Source organism: Bos mutus, chromosome 4 (assembly GCF_027580195.1).
Source record: "Bos mutus isolate GX-2022 chromosome 4, NWIPB_WYAK_1.1, whole genome shotgun sequence".
Taxonomy (NCBI): Eukaryota; Metazoa; Chordata; class Mammalia; order Artiodactyla; family Bovidae; genus Bos; species Bos mutus.
In genome coordinates, this window is record NC_091620.1 from 112,980,974 (window position 1) to 112,995,181 (window position 14,208).

At 49.6% G+C, this 14,208-nt stretch overlaps 1 protein-coding gene across 13 annotated transcripts in view; it reads left to right on the forward strand.

Moving 5' to 3' along the window:
- Positions 1-14,208, forward strand: part of IKZF1 (IKAROS family zinc finger 1) — a 99,762-nt gene that overhangs the window by 54,361 nt on the left and 31,193 nt on the right. For 7 of the 13 annotated variants that reach the window (XM_070369899.1, XM_070369897.1, XM_070369900.1 and 4 more), the window contains exon 4: positions 10,736-10,795. The exons of the other annotated variants lie outside the window; for them this stretch is intronic. In XM_070369899.1, coding sequence (XP_070226000.1) covers positions 10,736-10,795 — 60 coding nt within the window. The remainder of the gene's footprint in view (positions 1-10,735; positions 10,796-14,208) is intronic. 13 annotated transcript variants of the gene reach the window in all.

A 14,208-nucleotide genomic window follows, 5' to 3' on the forward strand; every position in this document is an offset into this window, starting at 1 on the left:
CCTGAGGTGGGGGGCTCCCTCCTCTTGGCCCTCTTAGACCGAACCCTCCTGCCCTCAGAGACCCTATTCCCCACTCAGGGCTCTGCACGCACACTCTGCACGGCCTGAGCATAAACCATCTTGGAGTGCTAGAAACCACATCTCCTCCGAGGACTCCCTCCATAGCCTCCTTCCCTGCTGGCCCCGGAGGGTCTGCAGAGGCTGGTGCAGCCCTGGGGCCTCAGGGAGGATGGCGTGCAGTGGCCCTGCCCAGTGACCCCCGATCTCCGGCACCGCGATTCAGTCCCTTTCGCCATGGTGCGGGCATGAGCTGAGCCAGGTGAGCTGCCGAAAGCAGGCGTGGGGTGGGAAGAGGCAGGCTCTGTCTCCGCCCCGTCCGTATCACCGCTGGCGGCCCTGGGCAGGGCAGGGGGACTATCTGAGGCTCATTTCTCGGTTTGTAAAGTGGGTTTGTAGGGCTCCAGGATAGTTCCCAGCTGGGAAATGGAGGGGGCAGTTTCCTCATGTGATTTCCTCACAGGACTGCTTCAGAAAGGAAAGAAATGGGTGCCCAGAAAGTATTTCACGTGGTCGCTGCCCCTAGTGACAAGCACAGAGCAGAGGGGACTCTGGGCGGTGGCCGGGCCCCCTTTGGATTTTACACGGGAGGAACGTGTGACCTGAACTGGTCCTTTTCACACGGTTCTCAGTAAATGGCGTTGAATCATAAAGCTAGGAGGGGCGGACAAAGGGGGAAGGAGAAACCTTCCTTATTTCAGAGAAACGTTGCCTGAGGGAAGGACAGGACTTTTTGAGAGATCCTAGTCCTAAGAAACAGCTGAAACCTACTAGGAAAAATGTGATGCTTCAGGTTCTTCCCGCGAGATGTGAGATGTGGGCTCAGCTGCCAGGAAGCTGGGCTGTGAGTAACTGGTGGTCCCTTGGCAGGGCGGGGGCGCCCATGCCCTGTGGCTGCCAGGCCCTCACCGCCCCCCCCACCCCGAGGGTCTGGACCCCTGGCCTGGCCTTGTACTCTGGTGTCCCATCTGACGGTACCCAGCCTGGGGCCCGGTGACCCTCTCAGGCCCTGGAGGCCCTGAGGCGGAGCTTCCTCCAGCACCTTCATGGACCAGAGGGAAGGGTCACAGCCCGGAGCTTCATTGCCAGGGCTGGGTTACTGGCCTTTTGTCTGTTGGGCATGGAGCTGAAAGTGGGAGAGTGATGAGAGAGGGGAGGGGGGAAAGGGGAAAGTTTTAGAGTTCCCTATGGTGTGCTGCGATTCATGGGGTCGCAAAGAGTCAGACACGACTGAGCAACTGATCTGATCTGATGTGAAGAGAACTGTCGGAGAAGGCAATGGCACCCCACTCCAGTACTCTTGTCTGGAAAATCCATGGACAGAGGAGCCTGGTAGGCTGCAGTCCATGGGGTCGCTAAGAGTCGGGCACGACTGAGCGACTTCACTCTCACTTTTCACTTTCATGCATTGGAGAAGGAAATGGCAACCCACTCCAGTGTTCTTGCCTGGAGAATCCCAGGGACGGGGAAGTCTGGTGGGCTGCCGTCTATGGGGTTGCACAGAGTCAGACACGACTGAAGCGCCTTAGCAGCAGCAGCAGCAAAAGAACTGTAGACTGCAGAGTATTCGGGCTTCTTTCACCACGGTTCGCAGTAAGTCCACCTTGGACACTGAAGAGCTTGCAGGAGTCGTGTCTCCAGCCTGTGTCTCCCCTGTGTGTGAGTTGACTGTCAAGATGGTAGGGTTCCTCACCCAGGAACCCCTCCAGGATAGTTCCCAGCTGAGAAACAGAGGGAGCAGGAAGCTCACCGTGACTTCTGGGTGGTGGAGACTCTCTGATCACCATCATCTGCTCGTGGGGCTGGGGGGTGGGGTGAGAGGAGTGGGACCCATCTGTGCTCAGGGCCCCGGGGACTCTGCCCTTAACTGTAAGAGTCACTGTTGCAAACGGGCCCTCTGCCTCTGAGACTATTTTTCTAAGCTGACTTTGTAAATATGTGTGCAGGAAGAGTGGGCTTTGCCATTGACGCGTGCATGCACACACGTGTAAGCCCTGGCACACTGACCAGGAGCACTCATGCCCCTGCATGTGTATCCCGGCCTCCAACCTCAGCCCTGCCCGTCCCCAGACCCAGGTTGCCTCCTACTTTCTGCCGGGTCCTCCCCCATCCTGGCCTCCGCTGCCAGTGCTTTTGGGTGGAGAACAGGAAGAAGTGGGAAAAGTAGGGTGAAGGCTTGTCTCCTCCCTGGGCCTCCGGGTAGGAGTGTCGCCCAAGGTCTCAGCCCCAGAACCCACCCCAAGCAGCCTCTGCTTACAGACCCGCACCCTTGAGACGGACAGCACGCTGCTGTGCCCGCGGGCTCAGGACAGCGGGACAGGGGGCAGAACCCTCCTTCCAGACCCCCGCCCCCCCTGCTGAGTCACCTCGTGCTTGGAATTCCGGCAGGGACCCCTCCGAGCTTCTTGAAGGGAGGGACAGCCAGGGACCCGCCCTCATGTGTCCTGGAGGAGATTACTTTATCTCTGGCCTCCCTGAGGCGGGGCCCTGGCTCCTGGGATCTGTGGGGCTTGACACGGTGCCAGCTGAGGAGCCGGAGGGAATGGCCCGGAGCATCTGCAGAGCCCCACAGGAGCCCCCTCTAAGCCCCTATGCCCCCTCTGTGACGGAGCAGCCTGTCCCGTGCCTCCTCCATGTGCGAGAAGTGCACACAGCGACCGAGCCTCGGAGGCCAGGCACAGCTGACAGTCAGGACTCTCCCAGCTGTCAGTGCTCCATTCCCCCGGCAGTGCATTCCGCCTGCTGTTTCAGTAGGAACAAGCCCTGGGAGAACCGCATCTGAAACACGCTTAGAGTCACGTCGGCTAAAGCACTTGTGCAGACCCCCGGGCGGCAGCAAGCTGCCTGTGCCCGCCCCCCACCCGCGCCTGGGTGCTCAGGGACCCCGCACCCATGGCCTGCTTGCCCCCTGTCTTCACGGGGCCCCGATGCTGCAAGCTGGCTCCCTGCACCTGTGCCGGCCCGCCCGTCAGCACCACCCACAGCCCCGCGTGCGGCCTGAGCAGAGTGTCCATCTCTGACTGTTTCGGCCTGTCTGATCCAGTGTAAATTCCCCTCACTGGAACAAGATTTGGGATGGAGAGACAAAATGAATGTGAAAGTCTCTGTATACCCAGGCCCTCATGCTATCTCAGCCTCCCCCGACTAGTCTGTGCTGAGACTTTTAGGGCTTCTCAGGGCTTCCCCAGTTGTGTGAATTTTCTTCTGCTGCTAAGCTACTAAATCACTTCAGTCATGTCCGACTCTGTGCGACCCCATAGATGGCAGCCCACCAGGCTACCCCGTCGCTGGGATTCTACAGGCAAGAACACTGGAGTGGGTTGCCATTTCCTTCTCCAATGCATGAAAGTGAAAAGTGAAAGTGAAGTCGCTCAGTCGTGTCTGACTTTTTGCCACCCCATGGACTGCAGCCTACCAGGCTCCTCCATCCATGGAATTTTCCAGGGAAGAGTACTGGAGTGGGTGGCCATTTCTTCAGTCCTTATTTATTGCCTGAAAAATGTCCATTTCCTTCTGTCTTTTTAAAGCTTGAGCTAAACTCTCTCACTCTGTTTATTATTATTATGTTCCTATTTTCTTTTTTTCATGGTTTTCTTTAGATTCCAGGAGTTGGAGGTGAATTTTAGAAATTTCATCTTGGTATTTATGTGTACTTGCAGTCTTTGAATAGGCAAATACATTTTACCAATGGGGCTTCCCAGGTGGCTCAGTGGTAAAGAATCTGCCTGCGATGCAGGAGACTCAGGAGACCCGGGTTCGATCCCTAGATGGGGAATTTCCCCTGGAGAAGGAAATGGCAACCTGGTCCAGTATTCTTGCCTGGACAATTCCATGGACAGAGGAGCCTGGCGGGCTACAGTCTGTGGAGGCAGTCCATGGGGTCTCAAAGAGTCAGATGTGACTGAACAACTACACATGCACATTCTTACCAATAAAAAGGTAATTTCCATTAACAACAACAACAACTAGAAGGACTTAACTTTCTGGAAATATCCCTAAATCTATCCTTTAACCTGTTCACCCCGAGCGGTGGCGAACTCTGTCTCAGAGCGTGAGTTAAGGACACCAGAGCAACGGCTGCAGACGCACTCCCATGAACAGAATCCTCATTTTTGAACCACTTTGCTCAGATGTACTCTTTAGAAGAAGAATCTTTGCTTATCCTGGTTTCCCTTTCTACACGATAGGTTTGTCAATCAGAGCTTTTCCACGCTATTGAGTTCACTGTGAACAATTCAGTTGTACTAATAAAGTATGAACAAAAATAGGGGTGGTCGCCAGCTATGCTACACGGAGAGAAGACCAGGAGCTGGTTTATCCCCAGCAGATCCTCAGGTCGTGGGTTAGCTGTTGTGGGAAGGAGGGCAGAGTTCACTTTGGCCATTTTTGTCACTTTTCACTTCAAACAACCTCTGTTGTTCCATGACCTGGCGTCAACTGGAGACCCTGTCAGGGCAAGTGATGCCTTAAAAGGTCACCCCAGTCCCAAGTGGAGGTGAAGATCTGCCGGGGTTTGGGGATGGAAGGGAAGTCTGCGTAGACTTGGGTTTCCAAGCACCGAGGGCAGCTGTCCTCCGAACCACATGGTCGTACAAATCCCCGCCCTGTTGTTTTTCCTGCTTATGAAAAACTTGGTGGGTGCCAGTCGGCTGTGGCTAATCCCTTCGGCCTGAAGCCTTTGCTGATGAGAAGATAGCTGGTGTGTTAGCCGTGGTTATCTGCCTGTGCCTTCCCACTGAGGGGAGGGCTGGCTAAGAGAGAGGCCTGAGGAGCGTTGCCATGAATCTGCACATGAGTCTGACAGACGGACGCGGTGGTTCCCATTCAGTGGATGAGGCATTCGGGGCTCAGGGCGGCTGGCACCTCACTGAGTCCACAGCCCCGGGGGAGGCAAAGCCAAGGGGCCGGCCCTGCAGCCCTTGCACCTGGCTCTCTGACGCCTCCCCATCCTTCCTAGAAGTCAGCGAGGCTGCAGATTCAGGGACATCTGGGATGTGACGTCCCGGGACGCAGGTAGGAGCAGCCAAAGGACTCATTCCAGCAGAAATCCTGGCCTGTGTGCTCAGTTCTGTAAACGGAAGTCAAGTCCAGCACTTTGCCCATGACTTACTTCATCTAAACACACCCCGCTGCTTGGGAGTCACACTCAGACGTAAGCAGCACGGTGCCTTCTGTCTTCCAGCTTCTCCTGGAATGTATGTGGTTTCTGAAAATGTTCAAGTCGGATGGTTGTGTCCAAAAGGAATAGTGAGGAGTTTGATTCAAGGCCCCTGTGGTGAGCCCTTCACGTTCCAGGTCTTGTGCAGCAGGAGAGGAAATGCAGAGAAGGGAGCCACGGCCTGCAGCCCTTTATCTGAGCACAGGATTGAGCTCCAGACACACCAGGTTCCAGAACTAGGCGTGCATCCTAAGGGCTCTGGAGTGGAGTTGGCAAGGGCTGTGTAGCTGAGAGAGAGGGTAGGTTCCAAGTGGGTGTCACAAGGATGGGAAAGCAGAGGGGCCTTGCAGTGGGTGGGGAGTCTTTGCTAGCTGAGCAGGTTGGGGGATGAGGCTTGAGGGAAGAGTCCTTGACATCTGCACAGGACGCAGATCTGCTGGAACAAGGACAGCTTCACACGAGCTGCAAGGCATTTCCAAAGAGGTGAGGATGGCGGTTTGCTTCCTCTTGCTTTTGGTTGTCTGAGTGGTATTACCAGCTGGAGAGTCATTGTCATTGCTGATCAGGATTTGACAGGACCTGGGGTTTTGTCTTATTATAACAGTGCATGCTACATCACTTAGTCATGTCTGACTCTTTGCCAGCCTATGGACTGTAGCCCACAGGCTCCGCTGTCCATGGGATACTCCAGATCAGAATACTGGAGTGGGTTGCCAGCACTTCCTCTGGGGCATCTTCCCAACCCAGGGACTGAACCTGTGTCTCTTATGTCTCCTGAATTGGCAGGTGGCTTGTTTACCACTAGCTCCACCTGGGAAGCCCTCATTATAACAGAACAGAATAGCGGAGACCTTAGAAGTAGGTGCCCTGACAAAGTCAGCCTTGAGGATGAGGGTCTCAGGCCCAGGGGTCAGATGGTTTGAGAGGGGAGCCAGTGCCAGGTGGGGGTAGGAAGCCCTGGCAGGAGGTGAAGCAGGTAGAGGCAGCCCCACCAGACAGCATGGCAGCTTCACGCATGTGCTGGACGTGATGTGATTGGAAAAGGTCAGAAAGAAACAACTCGAGAGAATTGGCCATCAACGGCCGGGGGTGGGGGTGTGGCCAGGAGGTCAGAGAGAGGACCACAGGCACGTGGGACGGGAGGAGGAGAGCGGGGTGTGGAGGAAGACCTGGAGTTTGGATTCCACCTGCTTGTCTGCAGCATGAAGGGACAGAAGGGCAGGCAGGCGGGCTGGAGCCCCGGAGAATCCTGCCATCAGCAGGTGCTGGCACGTCATTGCTTCCTGTGTCCACCCAGGACACAGGGCTGAGTGGACACTGGGGCCCTGGGGTCTGAGGAAGGATCTGGAGTGGGAAGGGGGTGCTGCAGGAGGAGCCTCTTGGGGATCACTCAGCTGAGATGTGAGCCAGCGCTCATGGGCTCCGTGCGCAGGGTCAGACTATAGCTTCCCCTTCCATCAGTCTGGAAGGACACCCCTTTCTCGGCATAACAGTCAGGAGTGTCAGAATTCTCTCCCCTGGTAGGACGAGGCACTCCCTCACATAGAGGGTGGTCTGAGCACAAAGGTCCACCCCAAAAACATCTGGTGTGGGGGAACCTCAAGAGAGTCTAGATCTGGTACTTGTGCAGGACGTAACTAGCTCTCCTGCAGGAATGTGGTCTTGGAGTTTCGGCTCTGACGGTCCCTGGTCCTCTTCTTTGCCCACTGGCCCATGCAGGGACCCTCTCACTAGGGCCGTGACAGGACTAGAATGCCCATCCCTGAAATGTGAGATCTGCAGGCATGGGAGAAGTCACTGCAAACCATACTTACACGAGTTACTGAGACTAATGATCTGATCGTGACCAACACGCTTGATATGATTTGAAGAATATGTATAAAAGTCATATGACAGCACATTTCTAAATTCTTCTAAATAAAAATCTGAATGTATTTACACTAAAATCATCCATCTTTCTTTGACTTGAGAGGGGACAGACTTCTTCTCTCCCAGTTTGAAAATCCCAAGTACATCTTCATCTCTTCCAAAGGTACCAGCAGTGTGGGAAGCGTAGAATTATATTCTTGATAATTTGCACAAATAAAGGGACCTGAAGAGTGTGGTTTCTGGGCCTTTCACCTTTTTTTCTTGGAATGGTCATCAATGTGCAATCTGAATAGGGTTCAGAATCTGAGGCATTCCCGCATTTTAAACAGAAATGTTCATAATAACTCAGAGAATAAAAATTCCTACCAAGTGAGCTCAATTTGCTCTTGGTGACAAGAATGCATCCTGTGAAATTTAGGAAACTTAGCAAGGTTCACTAAATCTGCTTCTGTCTGCACCCTTTTATGAAGCAACAGCCTGAAATTCGGGGTGGAATTTACAAAAGAAATGAAGAGGCTGGGAGTCAGTCGAGACATCACTCCTGCTCCCATGGTGGAGCTTCAGGACCAGCCAGGACTGTGACCAGAACACATCGACTCTGCACCTGTAACACAGCCCCCCAAGTGCCCAGGGAGAATGGGGGTGCGGCCAATGTCATGTTCATCAGACATGGGGACACCATGGGTGCATGGGGCGCTGGGGTCAGTGACCAGGGAGAGTGAGAGCCTCTGCGACATGGTACCCACTGTGCATGCTTACTGCCCGTGGGCGTGGGGACCGGTGGCCCTGGAGAAGGCAGCACTGGGGTGGGGGGGGCGGGGGGCGGTGGGCTCTTACTTTCCAGACCGCTTGTTTGTAGTCATTTTAATGATGTGGGGGATTCTTTATTTTAGTAAACATATGTATTCTTTATTTTATTATCTTTAAATGATACACAATTGATATACAGAATTATATTAGTTTCCGTGTACAGCTTAGTGATTCAGTGTTTTTACAATTTATACTCCTTTAAACCTTGTTACAAAATAATGGCTGTAATTCTGTGTGCCACACAATATATGCTTGTTGCTTATCTACTTCAAAATGTTATACTGGAGTATAGTTGCTTTACGATGTTATACTTCGGGTGCACAGCAAAGTGATTTGGTTATACATGTACATGTATCCACTCCTTTTAGGCTCCTTTCCCATATAGATTATTGCAGAGTATTGGGTAGAGTTCCTTGTACTACGCAGGATGTCCTTATTAGTTATCTATTTCACATACAGTGGTGTGTGTGTGTTAACTATGTGGGGAATTCTGTCGGTAAACGCTCTGTAACTCCCATGCGTGGTGAGTGTGTGCGCACACATCTCAGTGTGTGCTTCTGTGCAGCCGCAGTAACTTTTAAGCTCTCCAGCTTCATAGTGGAGAAAGCACAGCTCCCAAAGCCCCATCCTGCAGGCAGAGTGTGTATTTGGAGTAGTGAGTTTCTGTGTTAATTACATATGGTCTCAGATTCACCTGGGCCCCCGGTCACTGCCAAGAGGACCGACTCTAGGGCTTCCTGGAAGCCCCAGCCCCTCCCTGGTGCCTTAGTGATCCTGCCTTGCAGGATCATGTGGGGACTAAAGGCAGTTTGTGGAAAGAGCTTATAGATAAGTCCCTGTTGTTTGTAGAGTTCCTGGTGCCTGCCTTCCATAAGGTACTGGACTGATGAGAGTAAAATGGGATGAGATGGGACAGAGCAGGACAGGAGAGTGTTCACACTTCCCTACTGTGTGCTTGTTCCCCGCAGGAAGAGAGGAGCTTTCCTTTTTTCTGAACTCAAAAGTTGGTACCTGCAGGAACGTAGGTGGTGCCCGAGCAAGAGTGAATTTCTTCTGCTTTCCTTGGGGAAGCAGAACGTTATAGCTACAGAGGATAAGCAGAGAACTGACGCCCTTGGTGAATGGGTAACGTTCGCTGTCTGATGATGTGCGGTACTGTTACTTATATTCAATGCAAGGTGTGCTGATGGGCTTCGGCGTTTTAAGGACTATGCTCTGATCATCCAGGACCTGTGCGAGTGCACATCTTCTCCCGGGGAGGCAGCTTTTAGATGAACACTGTTCATCTCCTTCACTCATCCACTCTATTGATCCTCCACCTTCACCTCCCCTTCCTCATTGTCATACATGGCTTCTAGCTAAAGGGGTGCCAGGAGGTCGACTTTCAAATCAAGCCGTGCTCAAGCCCATCAGCAGTCTCAGTCATTTCTCAGAGAAGCAAGGCAGTGATGTCATTTAATCAGAAAATTTTATATTATGTCATGTATTCTGATGTCCCTGATTTTAAAAGGTAATACTGACCTTTCAAAACATCTTGGCCTTTTCTCCCTCATCTGAGATGGTAGCACCCTGTGATATGGAGGGCTCGGGGCTTCAGAAGTTGGAGCTCATTGAAGACGACAGAATTGCAAAGGTCGCTGAGAAATCAGTGTCCCTGGTTGACTGTCTGCTGACCGTGGAGCACGGGTGGACCAGGCAGACCAGGTGATGCCAGCCCTGCTGGGCAGGGGGCTGGGAACACCAGTGCTGACTGTTAGAGCCAGATGATCAGAAGGGAGGAGCATCCGAGAAACAGGAGAAGACAGGAAGGCTGAGGGTTTGCTGAGAAATGATTCAGGTAGCAACTTCAAGGAATAGCTTTGGCGGTGTCTCCAAAACTGTTTCCCATTCTCCCAATATTTTACTGAAATTTTCATGCGGAAGAGGGGAGGGCCTGTGGGCACATAAGTTTGGAAAACACTGGCTTAAGCCAAGTTCAGTAGGTCTGTTTCCTGCAGGAAACTCTGCTATTCAGTAGTTCAGCAACATGTTTAATTTAGCAGCTACGCTATGGATGTAACTCAGACTGCCACTGGGGTGTCACTTCAGCAGACAAAACTAATGTGTGTGTACATGTGTGTGTGTGTGTGTGTGATGTGCAGTGTCTGTTAAGTTCCAAGACATAGGCACACACTGGAAAGCACTAACCTATAAAACAGAAAAAAAAAAAAAAAAACTTGGCAATTTGAGGTGGTGATAGTCTTTATGAGGGCAGCTGATAAGGAATACCCACAGAAATTGGTAGTTCACTTTGAGGTAGGGGAAAACACAAATTTTTCCCCACCCAGTGTGTTGCATGAACATTTTCTAATTTTCTGTGAGGACTTTCTAAGAAAAAGCCAAAGGAAGAACATTTGCAATGCAGTCAGCCCGTTAAGAGTCACACTGCTTCTGTGAAGATAAGAGCTTTCCCAGGGGAAGCTCGGCTATGATGAGCAGATCCTGGACCTGTCTGTACCCATTCTGCTGAAGGGTTTCTCACCATTCTAGAATGTTCCAGAAGCAGTGCTTAAGATGCTCAGCACACCAGAGGTTACTCTATAGCATCTGTGCGATTTGGTGCCATGAGCTCAGACCTCTGGGAAGTGGGATCCCGTTTCGAAGTAAGCACTGTGTTGCCATTTCAGCCCTTGGTTTGAAGGCTGACAGTACCAGACTGGTAGCTAAATAATGGTGTGGAGTAATATTACTTTCCTTTTTTAAAACAGCAACAACAACAACAACAATAGTTTCTTTTAAACTCTTACTCTGTCTCATGGATGGTGTTACAGCCCAGCTTTCTTTTTGCCTTCTTTGTTGCAGCGGCTTATGGGGCTGACGGCTTTAGGGATTTCCATGCAATAATTCCCAATTCTTTCTCTCGTAAGTATACACTTTGCTTCTAGAAAACGATAATGCATGTTCATTTCATACTCAGTTCCCATAGTGTAAATATTGTGAATGCATGATTTTTCATCACCTTCCTCCATACTTGAAGCATTGAGATAAGTATCATCTCATGCTGTTGATTAAGCATCTGCCACCGAGAACTCCACTTAAACACTTGAGGTGTGGGCGCCTGGTTTTATCATAGGCTGTTGGATGCACATGGAGCGTGCCTTCCATGGTGGCAGTGCAGTAACAGTAAGGGTAGAAGTAATAATAGTTTAACGGAATTATTACTCTACTAATGCTGTTAAATAGTTTCGTTATGAATGTTACCAGTATCTCCTCTTTGGTTGAGTATAATGATACTGACCAGACTTTCTATCACCGTTAAATAACCCAACAAACTTTCAAGATGCCTTGTACAATTCTGTAGGACAAAGAAGGATGCGTGCTCTCCTTCTGTAGCTCGAAAGTATTAATTTCAGAACTGAGAGGAGAAAAGTCGCAGGGCATCAAGGCCGTTAGTTCGTGGTCCTCACTTCCTGAGCAGACACGCTGAGTGCTTCTGTGTGCGGGACGTTCCTGGTCTGAGCTGTCAAACCCAACGCAGATGTTAATTTCATTTTTCTTTTTTAGGTATTGAGAGATGACGAATGATAAACATATTTGGGCGACATCCTTAAAGGAGTATTTTAAGAAGTGGAAAGGGCTTTTTTAAAATGTCCAGAGAGTTGAATACTAAAAGTGGTGCAAGTTGGTTGCCCCCTTAGGATGTAGTCTTCAGAGCCTATATTGGTAAATGTTCTAATGTTATAAAACAATATCATAAGTCATGCTTAATCCTGTAACAAGTATTAACACAAACTCTAAGCTCAAAGGTGTCAGTAGCAGTTAAAGGTTTATGACATCCTGGCTATGAAAAACTCTTGGCAGCAAAAGGGCTTAGCACTTACCAACCTAGGGTTACCCCTTTTCTTGCAACCTACACTGACTGCTTTTCCAGTTTATAAAAGTTACAGAGATCTTTCTCTTTCTTACTAATGTTCCTTTGAATTGACTTTAAAACAGCTTGATATTTATTTCTGTGAGATTATATGCATGTACATATAAATGTTTATATGTGTGTATATGTGTATTTATATGTGTGCTTATGTGATTACATAAAACATTTTTAAGGTACTAGCACAGAGAACTAATATTAATTTTGAGATGAAATATGGAAATATTTGTTGAAATATTAAAAAGTCAAATGCACTTAAGAGTAAGATAATACATTCTGACATGTTTTCATTAAATCTGAGAAAGTTTAGGATCAAGCACATTGCAGTGTTGGAGAAGATCCTTTGGTGAAGACTTCAGTATGTAAAAACTGCTGCCTATAAAGATACACAATACTTGCAGATACTGTAAGACAGATGATACACGTTTCAATGCCCTTCCTGTCTTTACTTTTATACAGTTGGGTTCACAGGTTTTAGTATCTCTTCTCTCCTCCTTCTCCACCCCCTCCCACATACCCAAGTTGCAACTGTTGATCTTGCCGAGGTCCCCACCCAAGCAAGCAACCCAACTGTTCTGGGCCAACATCACCACCTAGTGGTCATGATAGAGAATTGTCCTCCTCATTTACCTCTTTCTTGTCCCTTGCTGAAAATTAAAAACAAACTGTTTGACCCTATTCTATCTCAATTTGTGTCCCCTGCTACCTAAGAAAAATGTAAATAAATGCTAGTAACTCATTCTGTTTTTCATACTCTTCCTCTTTTATCTCTCCCTGATTTTATTGCTTTTAAAACCCAAAACATCAAATAAGGATAAACATATTTCTAGTTGAGGGCTCCCCTAGTGGCTCAGATGGTAAAGAATCTGCCTGCAACGCAGGAGACCTGGGTTCAGTCACTGGTTCGGGAAGATCTCCTGGAGAAGGGAATGGCTACCTTCCCATTAGGGAAGTAAAGAAAGTAATCATGCCTCCTTGCAATGAAAAATCCTGCATTTTTAATGATATAAGTTCTAATCAGTGGTTTCATTAACCTTAAAGTGCTTAAAAGTTTTCATAAACCCTTAGAGGCAGCACAAAAACTTCTACACATCTTTCTTCATCTAAAATTTTTAATTACCTTCATTCAAGATACACCTTAAATATATTTGATCTTTCCTAGCTAGTCACCAGTTGCAGGAATATTTCTGTCTCCTGATTTTTCATTTAAAATATTGAGCATTTTGAGCTTACCTGGTCTAAACTCATAGTTTAGGGAATGTCTGTTCAGTGGAACAATGCCATCTGAGTACCAATGCTTTACCTCACCTATAAATATATAGACACATTCTAAAGGGAAAGGAAAGTGATGGGGAAACAGAATCTATCTGTGAGGCGAGGCCGCCAGTGTGCTATATCCCTTTGCATTAACACGTTTTAATCTTTCATGAGGCATACAATGGTTGGCAACAGGTCCAGGCCTCCTGGCCCCCGTGACCCCGAGTTCTCTGGATTCTCTCAGGGCTAACCTTGTCTGTGTGCTAATGACCAGGCACCCAGGGTCACTCTAAGGACTGTCCTGTTGCTAATAACATAGAAAGCCTCTGAGATGTGTAAAAACGAGACTTTCATTTCCCCAAATTTTAAATTGCATCTTGGAAAGAAAGTGGCTTTTGGCTCAGGGTTTGAAGGCACATCCACTCTGCAGGCAGCCATGCTTATTAAATAATGACACCGGGGCCTCGTCCATCAGCTCCTGGGACTCTGTGGAAAAGTTAGCTGCACGGTTAGGCCTGAACCAATGCGTTCCAGGGTCAAGAAACACAAAGTCTCCATTTCATGTTCTATATTTAATCAGTTCCACTCAGCACCATACTGAGTTTGACATTTTTCTAAGCGGTGGAAGGACAGAGTTACAAAATATTTATAAGTATAATCCCCATATTCAAGGAGAGTATAACATTTCATAGAAGCAGTAGTGCAACTAAGCAGCTTGGGGTCCAAAGAACCAGAGCTGATGGAATGGTTTAGGAATTTAGAGAGGGGATGACCACAGAGACAGCATCCGTGGGCTGGACCACGGAACACTAAGTGCAAGTTAGGAAGGATGACTCGTTCCTGGAATTGATGACAGGATGGGCCTGAGGAAGAAAATAAGAGAGGGCTGATCACATGGCCTTCTCACACAGGGTGCAGGGGCCCTGCTTGTCTCTGGGTGGGCTCTGGAGTGTTTGGGTGTGAACCTGCGGATGGCCGAAGTTGGTCCCAGTCTCCTCCTTCACTTTGAGCAAAGGCTGGTGCCCTTGAGTGCTCCGGGGTGTGCAGTTCAAAACCACGGACCCACCAGCTCTCAGACCCAAGAGCCTTCCCGAGAAGGCCTACAAGATGCAGGGGCAGGCCCTCCACACCCTCACCTGCCCCTCTGGTG